The sequence below is a fragment of the Diachasma alloeum genome, unplaced genomic scaffold (assembly GCF_001412515.2).
Source record: "Diachasma alloeum isolate Michigan unplaced genomic scaffold, Dall2.0 Dall_scaffold_00782, whole genome shotgun sequence".
NCBI classification, from domain to species: Eukaryota; Metazoa; Arthropoda; class Insecta; order Hymenoptera; family Braconidae; genus Diachasma; species Diachasma alloeum.
The window spans coordinates 653,479-667,097 of NW_021680912.1; the positions used below are offsets into that span (position 1 = coordinate 653,479).

The window sequence follows — 13,619 nt, forward strand, 5'->3', positions numbered from 1 at the left end:
TCTCCGTTTGCATTTTCATCCATAAATAAAACGATTCTGTCTCGCGGAAGAACAAAAAATTTACGTCTATTACAGTTTTGATAGAAATCAGATGGTACGGGGATTTGAATCAATAGATGATAGTGTTTTATAATTAGAGACATTTGTTTTTTCTTTCGGTTGAAATAAGTTCGTACAATGCGAATTTAATTGCAGAATTATTATGAAAATAGGCGAATAATTGATTCATTGATATTTGGAGAATGCCGAAGACATTCCAGGATAATAGAGTCTTTTCTGTTTAAAAATATTCTGCAGTTCAATCATAATTGACTTCAACTAATAGTAAAATTGATCCGAAAATCATAAAGTTTATCATCTAATGAAGTAAAACTCAACTCTACATGATTGAAAATCGATTGAGGTATTGAAGCATTGTAATGAATAAACTCGTAAACTTCATAATTAAATACATTTAATCTCTCCTCCAGTTAACATACATCTGTACAATCCGTACTCGATTAAAACTTCATTAGTACCCTAAATACAATTAATTCATCAATATTAAAAAAATATTAAATACATTTATGTATAGCTGGCAGTCTCTACTGGTTAAAACGCATCTCCGCAATTTCGAAGGCACATAGATCATTGCATTCTTCCATAATCTCAAAATAATTCAATTGACCCCTTTGTATTTGGTGAAAAGATTGTAAAGCACCCGAAGAGTGGACTTGAGATCTAGATTGACGATGTCTTCGGGTCGTGCCTTGGGCTTCGGCAGGCCCACGTCCTGCATTGAATCAAAGTCAAACGACACATTATGGACCTCGAGAAACCCTCCAGCAATCCAAGAAGTAAATTCAGAAAATTGCATTCTCATTCAGAAATCGCAATAAATAAATCCATAAATTCGACAATTGAATAAATTTAATCTCTTCTCCAGTTAACATACATCTGTACAATCCGTACTCGATTAAAACTTCATTAGTACCCTAAATACAATTAATTCATCAATATTAAAAAAATATTAAATACATTTATGTATAGCTGGCAGTCTCTACTGGTTAAAACGCATCTCCGCAATTTCGAAGGCACATAGATCATTGCATTCTTCCATAATCTCAAAATAATTCAATTGACCCCTTTGTATTTGGTGAAAAGATTGTAAAGCACCCGAAGAGTGGACTTGAGATCTAAATTGACGATGTCTTCGGGTCGTGCCTTGGGCTTCGGCAGGCCCACGTCCTGCATCAAATCGAAGGCAAACGACACGTTGTGGACCTTCTGATCAGGCGACTGTGGGGTCAAGTGGAAGCTGCCGAGCGGCACGAAGAAGCCCTCCAGCAGTCCCAGCAGCAGAGTGAGGAAAACACCGTCATGGAACTGCGTGTCCAGGTCCGTGACTTCCAGGTGGACTTTGCTCAGATGTTTGTTCACAAATGTCACCAGTGATTTCTTGACAATGGCCAATTTGTCGTGCTCCGAGTCGAAGAGCGTATCGAATGCGTCCCTCTCGCAACGCATTCCGAGATCATCGTATGTTGATGTGATTTCCTCTCGCACGGTGCGATGGATTAGTTGGCCGTCCTTCTTGCGTACAACGACGACCTGAACGGCCACCCGTTCTGGGAGACGCACCGGTGCGCGGTACTGACGTGCAAGACCCACGAGAAGGTGGAGAATGGGGACAATGTCCTTGGAATGTACGGATTCCACGCTCCATTTGTAGGGGGGATAGCGACCCAGGACGCGATTCGCCGCGGAAAGCACAACCTCGAGTTTTTGCTTCTGCCCTTCTTCTGATTGTGTTACCTCCGGAACGTCCAATTTTTCACCTGTCAATTTTTCTGGAAAATGGGGAGATGAAGAAGTCGTTTATCTTTATTTGCTTGGTGGAATGAAGGGAAATGATTTTTCTGGAGATAATGGTAATGAACATATTGAATGGAGAGTGCTATTCTGTTATTCTCATTTTTTTCAATTACAAATAGATTTGAGAGGAAATTATTTTTCTACTTCTCTTCCGTTTATTTCTGTAGAAAGACGAGAGTAAAGAAGTATAAAAAAATATTTGTTTTGATTTTTCGGGTGACACAAAAGCAATTGTCAGTCAAAAGAGAATGATTTTTCATGAGATAATGATAATCATAATAAATAATTCGTATTGACTTTGAGATTGAAAGAACAAAAAAAAAAATCGAGGGAGAATAATTCATCTCCTGTTACATTTTCTGGATAAATATGAGGAAAAAAAGTTATTCATCTTGATTTTGATGTTATAAACAGGAGGAAAAATAAAGAAGATTCAAATACATTAATTTTCATTTTAATGTTAAAAACGATTTTTCAATGCATCTGCCAATTTTCTTGGAGATAATGAAAACAAATAAGGATGAATGACTAATTTCGATTTGAATAAAAAAACCACAAGAACTACCTCGTTAATTCTTCTAGAAAGAATGGCACTAGTCATTTATTTCTAATTTCGATATTAACGCCAGAAAAATTATAAAAATAATCAAGAGAGAATAATATTCCCGGGATAAATGAGAATAAAAAAAGGCGAAGTCATTAATTTCGATTATCATATTCTCCATTAAATATTTTCCCTATCAAACATTCTCTAACATTCTCTAACAGAAATAGACAAGGAAACTCTAGGATTTCCCATTCAATTTCAAACACGAAACCTGAAATTTATGATAAAGTTCACCATAAATACCTATAAGTTTCTGGAGCACTTGTCCATCATACAAGTCCTCCACAATATCCTTAACGATAATCCTGTGATTAGCAAGTTCATCGTTTATCCACTCAATGAGCACGAAAATAAGCTCCTGCACTTTGGGATCTTCGAGGGATCTCGGCTCAATCATCGATCGCTCCTCATTCTCATCGAGGGCGTAATCCTCCGGAAGGCTGTCCGGATTGGCGGCTAATCCGGGCGAATCGATGGCATATTTTCCCTCCTCTTGGACCTCTTGCACTGTACAAAACACAATGTCCTCGTTATATCAGTGAATTCGCGCACAATTTCGTTATGAAACTGTTGGGCAATCGTTATGGAGCACCGGGCCTTATAAGGAAATCCCCCGCAATCGTTAATAATCCTAGAATTTATTAATTATTTCAATTTTCTTCGATATTACCTTCCTTTATCCTCTTCTTCCGTCCCAGAGTTCCAATTTTATCCCAGAAACTCTCCTCTTTGTCCTCTTTTTTGACTGATAGAGGAGTACGCGGTGATTTCGGTCTGGGAGACGCCATAGCTACTGTGGGAATAAAAACAGCATGATGACGGCATACGAAAATAAATACGTCATCGGTCCAGAATAAAACCTCTGGCCGAGTTTGTGGGGGTCTATAGTACCTGCACACTACTGTATATTCTGGTGACGCGCCGCGGGAAATGGGGAACAGTCGTGGAGGGGAAAAATGACTGTCAGTTCTCGGTTATATGACGGGATTCCGAAAAAGATGACATTTAACTGCGCTGCGAGAGACAAATTGAAATTTCGTGGACAGTTCGGCGGCAATTTTTCAGGCGGCGACAGTGAACGCGATTTAGAGCAGTTACGGTCGTCGTTTAGAGAGGAAAAATCATGAAATTTAAAATTTTATAGAGAATTTAATAAAATTCGGAAATTGGAAGCAGCAGGGAGCGAGAAATGCAGATTTAATTGAATTTATTCTCAAAACAGGAATATTTAGCACCAAATGAAGCTCAATTTTTAATTGGTTGAACATTTAAGAATACATTTCGTAAATTTCCCTAATTTCTATTAATTTTCATGAAATAAGTGAACCGAAATGAAATTTTGGCCAAAAACTACTAGAAAGTCCGCTAGCAATAGAATTGTCTAGCCAATTTGCTACGTTTTTCTATGAAATTTATTCAAACGTGTTACCTTCCGCATAATCATTCTCGCTCTCCTCATCCCCATCTATCGACGCATAATCATTCTCCGGTACCGGAATATCCTTGGGAGTGACTCCGATGATCTTAGGGTAAATCCCAGCGTCTTCCTCGTCCTCCGACAGGTAAATCGTCTCCATCACCTGAGGAGTGTGAACAGTCTCTTTCATGAGTTTCTTCATGTGATCGGGGGGCACTTGGGGTTCATTCATGTTGAACTTGCATCTGCAATCGCAGAATTTTCACAACTGAAAGGGACTCCACCGACGAAAGGGGCAAGGAGACGAGGAAGAGGAATTTCCGGTGAAAGATAAGGGAAAATGTGAGTAATGAGTTTCGGAGTGATTTGAATGGGGAAAAGGGGAATGGACCGTGCGTGAAACGGGTGCGCAGTGGACTCAATGGAAACATGTAGGAGAGCAAAACAGTCGGCTCCGAAACACTGTTTAATTGTTTAAATAACAAAATGTCAGTGCTTATTAGATTGAGCAGAAGAAATGGGTTCGCGGTGCCATCGAAATTGCAGTGCGTCGCGTATTCTCTGCCGTCTACTCCTTTGTCGATAGAGGAGGATGGGATGATCGGTAAATATAACCTCAAAATATTTCTACAAGTTTCACATTTATCTGTGCATTTATTTTATTCGCAATAGAACTCGAAATGACTCAAACTAAAACACATCAAATTCAATTAATAAAAAGGTGAAGCATAATCGCGAATATCTTCCGACCAAACGATACGATTTGGACGAATCAGGGCTCATTTTCAAGCCTGAAAAACAACCTTCAAAATGAAAGAAAATCCCTGAATTCCACTCTGCCGATGTCGAGCTATTGACGATTAAATAACGTCTGTTTTAGAGAGGATCATTAGAATGTCCCCTCTTCAATCGTTAATAACCCGAGATAGGCTGAGTGAAATTCAAACTTTGTTTCTTCATTTTGAAGGTATTTTTTCCGTTTTTAAAATGAGCCCTGACTCATTCAAGTCGTATCATTTGATCCCGAGGTATCAAGGCAAAAATGGGCCCTCTTTGCTTCACTACACCCCCATCGCTCTCTCCCATTCCATTTTCCCATTTATCTACTGAATTATTGATTAAAAAAAGATACAACAGTCCTGAGTGAATCGATCACTTCCCCAGGTGAATTTCGTGTTTTGAGATTTATTCCAAAGAAGAATCAAGAAAAAAGAAAAGTGATAGAAAGGCCAAAAGTGCCTCCACCACGTGCAGATCAGATGGCAACAGACCAGGACTGGCCCTCGGTCTGGCCTGGCCCCAAGACCTTCCACCCAGCCTCAGTGCCCCTCCCCGTTCGTCAAGGCTACCCGAAGAAGAACGATGCACCTCCTGGTAAATTCGGTAACACCGAGCTCATGAAAATCCCGAATTTCCTGCATCTCACACCTCCAGCCATCAAGAGACACTGCGAGGCCCTCAAGCAGTTCTGCACAGAGTGGCCAGCGGGCCTGGAGGATGACGAGAAGTGCGAGAAGCATTTTCCACTCGAAGTCATCACGTCAGACTACTGTTACTCGTCTCCCTCCATCAGAGATCCTCTGGCCAGAGTCGTCAGTTTGAGGGTGAAACTGTCGTCTCTGGAGCTGGATGAACATGCCAAGGATAAATTGTTGAGGCTCCTGGGGCCTCGGTACGACCCCAAGAGCGATATCATTTCGATTGTTGCTGACAGGTGCCCCACGAGAAAACAAAACCTCGAGTATGCTGATTACCTTCTCACTGCGGTTTATCATGAAGCCTGGGTGAGCCATTTTTTATTGTTCTATTCATTCATTCTGGACATTGGGACGGGGGACATTTATATTCGGGGTTTGCATTGCGTGAGAGGAAATAAAATGGCAGATTAAAGTATGAGAATAAATCAAGGCAATTTGACACTTATAATGAAACTTATAACAGTAGCAATTAACATTTGTCATTTAGCACAGATGACGTGGTTTTATAGTTTAACATGAAATTTTTCTCCAACATAAAATCATTCCAACAACCAGTCAGCGTAAGAAAAAAATATCCAGGAATAATTTTTTTCAGTTGAAAAAATCGCTCTCAACAAGGGAAAATCCTCTGAAATTTCCTCTTCCATTCACTTATCAACGAGATAATTTAATTCTGAACGCCACGCAACAAATTAATTAGTCAATTTTAACATTCACATCTGGATTTTACATGTCTGCAGCGCATGGAGCCCTGGGAGGCAGAGAAGCAACTCGTCGACATGGAGTATTACGACTGGGACAGGAACAAGAGTCGTGAAACACTGGTGACAATTTACTCGTGGCCAAACGAACCCCCAGAGGATCTCAACTACGACACAATCCCTCACGTCACCGAGTACAAAGTTGCGGTGGCAGATTTAATCAACACCGGGGAGGATCAGTTTTCCGTTAATAAGTACAGGGAGGCTGTTAAGAATTTATTACATCTGAAGAAGGGTGCTGTAGAGAATTAAATTTATTGCCACAACAATTTCAGTATTTCATTATCAACTCGAACTCAATGCGTTTCCGTTTATTTTTTTTTTTTTGTGACAGTTTTTTCGTCATCAGTGTTGATGTCGTTGTTTGAGGCCTCCTAAAATGAATAATTTTCTTGTGTTTATCACAGACATTTATTCATTCATTCGATTTTATTATGACGCCAATTGAGGATCAAATTTAACTTCACGAAATGTTCGTTTTCGATTAGTACATACGAATTCGTCTAGAGCACGCAGGATCAATTCAATAGGATCTGGAGGCTCATCCTCAATTGAGGAATCTCTGCTGCTTATGACTGCCGGGATGATAGATCTGGATCTATCAAATAGGGCTGCGAACGACTGCAGTAGAAATGCGAGGAAGGCCAGAGATGCTAGAATACTGATTGGATCGAATGCTCTGAAAAATAACAGAAAAAATTATTTGACGATTTTAATGAACCCTCGACGATTGTTCGAAAAATTCTTGTCTTCGTTCAATTTATCAATTCACCATTTTGAAAATAATAACAAAAAATTATTCATGGAGTTAAAGTACTTCATGATTGTTTAATAAAATCAGATGTTCAGTTCATCGGAGGAACAAATGAATGAAATTAATGAATTGTTTTTCTTAAAATTCTTTTCTTTATTCGATTTATCAATTAATCACCTTGAGAATAACAACAGAAAAGAATTATTCATAAAGTTGAAGTATTCCATGATTGTTTAATAAAATCAGATGTTCAGTTCATCAACCGAACAAATCAATGAAATGAATGAATTGGTTTTCTTCAAATTCTTCTCTTTTTTCAATTTTTGAATAAAACTAGATGTTTTGTTCTTCATTCGATTTATCAACTAATCATCTTGAAAAAATATGAAAATACTTGAAAATACTTGAAAATACTATGAAAATACTTCCTCTACTCACGGATAGAATGCAGGACTCGTCCCACCATAGTAGCTCCTCGCTTGAACCCCCGAACGTGATTCATAACGACTATCACTATTTTTAAATTCTTCAATGAGTCCCAAGGCTCCTGCAATGAGATTCCTCGAAGAATCCTCCAAATGATTGGATTCAATGTGCGCAGTTGTGACTGTAGCTGTGATAAAGCCCAGAACGAATACTTTCCGGAGCATCTCTCAATATCAAGCCGTCATTTGGCCCAATTTACATGACTAACTGACATTATGATCAAGACTGAGCATCACGGGGAGACCGCATCCCTATATAAATCGTAATTACGTCCACTTTTGCATTCCGAAGTGCTCCAGTTGCTGGAATGATGATTTTCGGGTAGTTTTATGTCATTATGTCATGCATATTGTCCTCAGAATTCCTCCACCGTTACGAATCTCATTAAAAAAATTGTAAACTCTTCGTAAGATTGCACTCGTGCAATTACTCATCCTGCAAACGCTTCGGGTTTCTCGAATAAAATAAAAAAAACATTTGTCGCAACGAGAAATAAAACAGAATGAAATCTCAAATTTTTCTATTTATTTTGAAAAAATTTTTAGGGCTTAAAAATGAGCATTTACTCGTTAAAATCTCGTTTCATTTCATTTTATTTCATGAAGACAAATTAAATCCACATAAAATTTAACCATGAAATTTTGAATGCATTCAGTTTAACCAGACTACTCGTGGCTTAAGTCATTTCTTTTATCGCATATTTTCCAGTCACCAGACTATCTTATCTGAATACCTTTAGGCAGTGGCACCAAGCTCTGTCTACGTGATAAATCCTCAGAATAAATTTATATCAGGAGTAATTCATTTCACACGAATCAAATTACTCTTTTCAATTATTTATCATAACGATTTTTTTATTTTTATTCTTCATTTTCATTAGTTTTTGTCCAGTTTTTTTATTACTATCGTTAATTTTATATTTTTCTTTTTCATTTGTCTATCCCTATTAATTTTCTAATCGCTAGTGCCGTCATTAGTGCATGAGACATCGGAATTTTCGAAATTCCGTCGTCCCCTCGGTGCCGAACGTTCGCCATCTATTGTCAGCCGGCCAGTGTCCGGCACTCCGACTGGTTTCAACACTCCCGCTGAATGCCACATCGCAATCAGCCACGAAGCCTAACGTTTGTCAGTGTAAAACTCCCCGGGGCCACGTGAGACCTGCGAGCCAGTATAACCCCAGAGAGATGTCCAGGAAGTACTCAAGATAAAGCTGTCATCGCCATGGAGAGAAGCAGAACGATAAGGTTATCAAGTACGTTTCCTAGAAGCCTCTGTGAGACCCATGAATAATGGACCGCCAGTGATAATCGAAGAGCAAATAAAATTGCCCACTAAAAAAAACTCTAAAATCGTAACACCAGTGATCAGTCAAGATGCAGGTGAACGACAATGTCTGGTGGCTGCAGGTCGGTTCAGCCCTGTTCTACGGATTATCGTCTGTCCTGATAACATTTGTAAACAAAACTGTACTGACGTCGTACAATTTTCCATCGTTTCAAGTTCTCGGCATTGGCCAGATGTTGGCGACAATAGTCGTCCTCTCGTTAGCTAAACAATTTCGTTACGTTGATTTTCCTAACCTCGATAGATCGACGGTGAGCAAAATATTTCCCCTGCCCCTGATATACATCGGGAACATGATATTTGGGCTTGGGGGGACCAAGCAGCTGAGTCTACCCATGTTCACAGCGTTGAGGAGGTTCTCGATACTCATGACTATGATCGCTGAGTACTACATTCTCGGGGTCAAACCGAAAACAGCTGTTCAGCTGTCAGTTTACACGATGATAGTGGGGGCTCTTCTTGCTGCCTCCGACGATCTCGCCTTCAATTTCGAGGGCTACGTGTTCATATTTCTGAATGATATGTTCACAGCTGCTAATGGGGTTTACACGAAGAAGAAGCTGGATGCCAAGGAGTTGGGGAAGTACGGGCTCATGTACTATAACTCGTTGTTTATGATTGTGCCGGCTGTTGCGGTCGCCTGGTGGACTGGACACATTGACTCGGCACTCAAGTACAAACACTGGGGGGATCTCGTGTTCCTGGGGCAGTTTGGCCTCTCCTGCTTCATGGGGTTCATTCTACTTTACAGTATTATGGTGTGCACACTTCATAATTCAGCCCTCACTACGACTATTATTGGGTGCTTGAAGAATATCAGTGTCACTTATCTGGGGATGATTGTCGGGGGTGATTATATATTCTCGTGGTGGAACTTTGTTGGACTCAATCTCAGTGTTTTGGGGAGTCTTATTTATACATGGGTCACGTTCAAGAGGAAAGAGAGTGGAGAACCGATGTATTCGCCTCTTGGGGGACCCACCAAAGTGGAAGTTATTTGATGATTGGTTTGGGGGCATTAGGGGGGCGTTTGCGGATTTTTGGGGGATTTTATGTGCCATTGGGGTTGAGCTTGGGAGGATCAGTTTTTAGTGGAAGACTGAGGGAATAATATTTGATAGAATTCTGGTGAAAATTATGCTGCTCTCTTGTGGGTTTTTTTAAAGTAGTTTTCGGTACAAGAGTCAATCGATGTTGATTGTATGAAGCTGATACTAACAGAATATTCGTGAGTGGAAAATTCAATTTAGGGGGTATTTAAGTGTAGGAGAGTCAAATAATCATGTGTACAAATGTTTTTCAAGTGCGAAAGGGTTTGTACGTTAGAGGAGGACTTTTTTAAAAATATTCATAACTCAAAAACAGATTTATCAATTGAGCTCAGTGTAAAAACATCACCACGAGAAATCATTGTTTTTCAATTGAAGAAGAAAATTATTCCATTTCATAAACAATTCAACACGTCATGAATATTTCAAAAAAAATCAAACGTGTTCCTTCTACCCTACCCTCCCCTACTTAAAAATATTTGTACACCCCTAGATTCCCCTAAGACAAATCTTCTACTGTCGAATCTTTCGCTAGTTTCAGCTTCATGTTAATTTTTTTATTGTAAGTCTCGAGATTAATTTTTGAAGAATTTGTCCTGTTGAATTCTGTTGATTTTTCTTCACCAATTGGTAATGTTGCGTAATTTTCAATAGTCTTCAGCGAAAATAATTAGGATTTTTTGATAGAATTCTAAGATATGTTCGGTATAATATTCTGCGGCTTTGGGAGAAACGCTTTTGGTCTTTCACTTAAATGTTATTGGTATTCTGTTGAAATTGAATTACAAATCTAGGAGAATTGTACTCGATTGCTATTGAAAATTGTATAATTTTCCGAGGCGATTTTTTAACACTTATTTCGTAGAATACAGTAAATATTCATGTTTCTAGACAATTTATTCTGTTAGGATTTTGTCCATAGAAGTCCGTCGGCATAAATTATTCTATTTTCTCCATTTTGTGATGAGAAATGAAAGAAAAATATACCAAAAAGCACTTGGAAAATTAACGCCCAAAGATTTCTACTGAAAAATCAAAATCTGTCGACCTCGACTGAAAAAAAACTAGATTTTCCAACGCAATTTCAATAGAACGTGTAGTATTTCCATGAAATTTTTAAATACTTGTGCATTTAAGATTCTGTTCATAGTAGAATAATAATGTCCCAACGTGACCACAATTCAATTAAAAAGAATAAACCTGAATATATTGTAAAAAGTGTAGGATAGCAGAAAGAAAAATGTTTTATTCGCTCTGTGGTACGTTAAAAAGAACACGTACGTTGGGACCACTCCTCATTTTCTTCCACTTTTTCGTACGATACCAAAGCAAAAGTATATGTAAAGGAAAATGTGTACAGATAGTTTAATCATTGTAAAGAAAGATTAATAAACATTATGAATTTCACCAGAATTCTCCTGATTTTTACCACCTCAATAATTTTTTCAGAGGTTCTTCTGGGAAGAAGACTGCGCTCCACGTACGGTGGTGAAGCATTCATTGATGACTTCACCAGAAATCACGTGAGACTGACCAATCTCCAACGTGCCATTCTCGCGTGTGGCTCAGCAGCTGTGTCTCTCGCTGATCCTTTTCGTGCGGATATGATCGCTTGCCTCGGCGAGACAACCGGCAAATTTGCTTTACTCCACTGTTACGATAAAATGAAATCCACGGATGAGGGAATGAGGATATTAAATGAAAAACCGAGGATCAGCACCAGCACGCTCGACATGAAGTGGCTGGAGGAATTGCCCGAGGGGACGTTGGGAAAAACTTACCACAATTTTTTAAAAGTTAATGTAAGGAACATGAACTTCAATTAAGTGAAACTTTCTCGTAAGAGATCTTTGTTTCCCGCGATTTTTTGTCCCTTCACTTTGATGCTTTGAAGATACTTTGTGACGCATAAAACCTTGACTGGGCAGTTGACAGACATTTGACAATGATTTTATTATTAAAACTTTGCAGGTCTGAAGTTGAATCGTTAGAAAACATTTTAAATAGCCGAAAAAATTAGAAAGTTTACTTTCAGAGGAAGATAGATGAAATAATTGATTGATTGAATTAATTAATGAAATAATTGGAAGTGAGATGGAAATTTCACAACTTGATTAAATCTCGAAAAACAAAATGACACGAAATTTCCATTTTTCCCTGAATTTCCCTGATTTCTGTGAATTTCCAGGGAACAATTGAACTGAAAAATCAAGTATTTTATTGATGTTCAGATCATTTAAACAGAAAATCAATGGAATATTTCATTTTTCACCAAGATTTCCCGAAATTTCCGCATAAATTGATACGAAAATTGTCGCTATTGCACAAAATGAATAAAACAAAAAAGTTTTATTTTAGAACGTAACTCCAGACTCCCGCGATCACGTAAAATTCGTGAACGAAATTGAATTGGCATACGTGATGCAGCGTTACCGCGAGGTGCACGACATATTTCATGCGGTTCTGCTCATGCCAACAACAATGCTAGGTGAAGTGACAGTCAAGTGGGTCGAGGCACTGCAGACACGTTTGCCAATGTGCATCGGTGGTGCTGTCTTCGGTGCTGTGCGCCTGAGACCGAGGTAAAATACCACCTTTCAATGAATTCCTCCGTCAATTGCGTCATTGTAATCAAACAAACGTCATCCAACTTTCCTATTCCCACAGACAGAGGCAACTCTACACAAAGTACCACTTGCCGTGGGCCATAAACACCGGTAAGAGTGCTGGATTTTTACTATCAATTTACTTCGAGGAACGATGGGAGCAACGACTCGATGATTTTCACAGAGAGATGAACATCCAACCACTGGCCCAACTCGCTCATAAATAAACTCATCCGTTCCTTTAGTTTGCTCAATTAGTACACAGTATAACAATTTTTTTTTATTGATTGTAACACTGGAAATATTAAGAATATAATTTTCAATGGAGTTACGATATAATCCATATTACAAAATGTGTGTTTATTTTTCTTGTTGTGTATTATCCTCATTTTTCTCGTTTGTAGTACGGTAAATATATATGTTTTATATATAATTTTATACGTATTCCTACGGGTAATTTCATAAAATCTATAGACTACATTGGAAAAATTGCGGTCTATGGTGGGTTTTCAGTGCATTTTCAAACATTCCATTTCTCTTCATGTGAATTTAAACTCAGGATCGAATACTGTTGGACTCATTAATTATGTACAAACTACAAATAAACGGGTCTTTCCACTTTTTTTGGATATTTTTTCATCATTTTTTTTTCAGTTATAACAAAGCAAATACTGCGATAACAAACAACCTCACTTGAATAGATTTTTTTAAGTGCTAAAATTGAGTGATATTTCGTTTTTTTAATTCTTCATTTTATTTTTTTTATCGATACAACTCGCCCCCAAAAATTGATTGTCGTTTAATTGTCATTCCGGTAAATTATCATCATTACCGTAAAAACTAAATTGACGATATTAATAATGTGACATCAAGTTTATTCACATTTTTCGTCGAAAAATTGTGATTTTCGTTTAATTGATTATTCCTCCCAAGTGTCACACGTCAAGATTTCAGGAAATAAATTATAATCTAACATTTCACATGCATTCATATCACAATCTGATGATTGCATTATTCTTATCAGCGGAGCATGTCCTCAATTCTCACTTACAAGTTTATTCAACAACAGCTGATTGTTTTATTCAGGTAACACAAACGTACATTGGTTCAACTATTGTTGGGAAACTATCGAGCTGAGCTCGTCACTTCTGGCCATTAAAACTTATCGATTGATATCGATAAAAGCGTGTGGATAATGTACTCGAACAATTTACAAGAAAGTTTCCACTTCTATTTCATATACATAATGCCTTAAAATAT

At 38.2% G+C, this 13,619-nt stretch overlaps 4 protein-coding genes across 4 annotated transcripts; 2 read left to right on the plus strand and 2 right to left on the minus strand.

The window, feature by feature from the left end:
- Positions 1-437: 437 nt before the first annotated feature.
- Positions 438-3,249, minus strand: LOC107044680 (beta-parvin). The gene is made up of 3 exons (XM_015266641.1): positions 3,132-3,249; positions 2,705-2,968; positions 438-1,829 (listed from the first exon to the last, which is right to left on the minus strand). The coding sequence occupies exons 1-3, from the start codon at positions 3,247-3,249 to the stop codon at positions 1,114-1,116; spliced, it is 1,098 nt and encodes a 365-aa protein (XP_015122127.1). The 3' UTR covers positions 438-1,113.
- Positions 3,250-4,295: 1,046 nt separating this feature from the next.
- LOC107044681 (28S ribosomal protein S35, mitochondrial) lies at positions 4,296-6,386 on the plus strand. Its single transcript, XM_015266642.1, has 3 exons — positions 4,296-4,482; positions 5,043-5,662; positions 6,097-6,386. The coding sequence occupies exons 1-3, from the start codon at positions 4,365-4,367 to the stop codon at positions 6,367-6,369; spliced, it is 1,011 nt and encodes a 336-aa protein (XP_015122128.1). The 5' UTR covers positions 4,296-4,364; the 3' UTR covers positions 6,370-6,386.
- On the minus strand, positions 6,316-7,622 carry LOC107044683. The gene is made up of 3 exons (XM_015266644.2): positions 7,310-7,622; positions 6,613-6,796; positions 6,316-6,491 (listed from the first exon to the last, which is right to left on the minus strand). The coding sequence occupies exons 1-3, from the start codon at positions 7,519-7,521 to the stop codon at positions 6,429-6,431; spliced, it is 459 nt and encodes a 152-aa protein (XP_015122130.1). The 5' UTR covers positions 7,522-7,622; the 3' UTR covers positions 6,316-6,428.
- A 737-nt stretch (positions 7,623-8,359) lies between these two features.
- Positions 8,360-12,698, plus strand: LOC107044664 (UDP-sugar transporter UST74c). The gene is made up of 4 exons (XM_015266615.2): positions 8,360-9,702; positions 11,205-11,555; positions 12,112-12,335; positions 12,421-12,698. The coding sequence occupies exons 1-4, from the start codon at positions 8,734-8,736 to the stop codon at positions 12,584-12,586; spliced, it is 1,710 nt and encodes a 569-aa protein (XP_015122101.1). The 5' UTR covers positions 8,360-8,733; the 3' UTR covers positions 12,587-12,698.
- Positions 12,699-13,619: the final 921 nt, after the last annotated feature.

Coding starts and splice junctions, on each gene's coding strand:
- LOC107044680 (XM_015266641.1), bottom strand. CDS start 3,249: ATGGCGTCTCCCAGACCGAAATCACCGCGTACTCCTCTATCAGTCAAA. Junction 2,969..3,131: donor GAAGAAGAGGATAAAGGAAG/GTAATATCGAAG, acceptor TGTTTTGTACAG/TGCAAGAGGTCCAAGAGGAG. Junction 1,830..2,704: donor AGTGCTCCAGAAACTTATAG/GTATTTATGGTG, acceptor CCCATTTTCCAG/AAAAATTGACAGGTGAAAAA.
- LOC107044681 (XM_015266642.1), top strand. CDS start 4,365: ATGTCAGTGCTTATTAGATTGAGCAGAAGAAATGGGTTCGCGGTGCCA. Junction 4,483..5,042: donor AGAGGAGGATGGGATGATCG/GTAAATATAACC, acceptor TCACTTCCCCAG/GTGAATTTCGTGTTTTGAGA. Junction 5,663..6,096: donor CGGTTTATCATGAAGCCTGG/GTGAGCCATTTT, acceptor ACATGTCTGCAG/CGCATGGAGCCCTGGGAGGC.
- LOC107044683 (XM_015266644.2), bottom strand. CDS start 7,521: ATGCTCCGGAAAGTATTCGTTCTGGGCTTTATCACAGCTACAGTCACA. Junction 6,797..7,309: donor ACGAGTCCTGCATTCTATCC/GTGAGTAGAGGA, acceptor GTTATTTTTCAG/AGCATTCGATCCAATCAGTA. Junction 6,492..6,612: donor TGCGTGCTCTAGACGAATTC/GTATGTACTAAT, acceptor TATTCATTTTAG/GAGGCCTCAAACAACGACAT.
- LOC107044664 (XM_015266615.2), top strand. CDS start 8,734: ATGCAGGTGAACGACAATGTCTGGTGGCTGCAGGTCGGTTCAGCCCTG. Junction 9,703..11,204: donor CCACCAAAGTGGAAGTTATT/TGATGATTGGTT, acceptor ATTTTTTCAGAG/GTTCTTCTGGGAAGAAGACT. Junction 11,556..12,111: donor ACAATTTTTTAAAAGTTAAT/GTAAGGAACATG, acceptor GTTTTATTTTAG/AACGTAACTCCAGACTCCCG.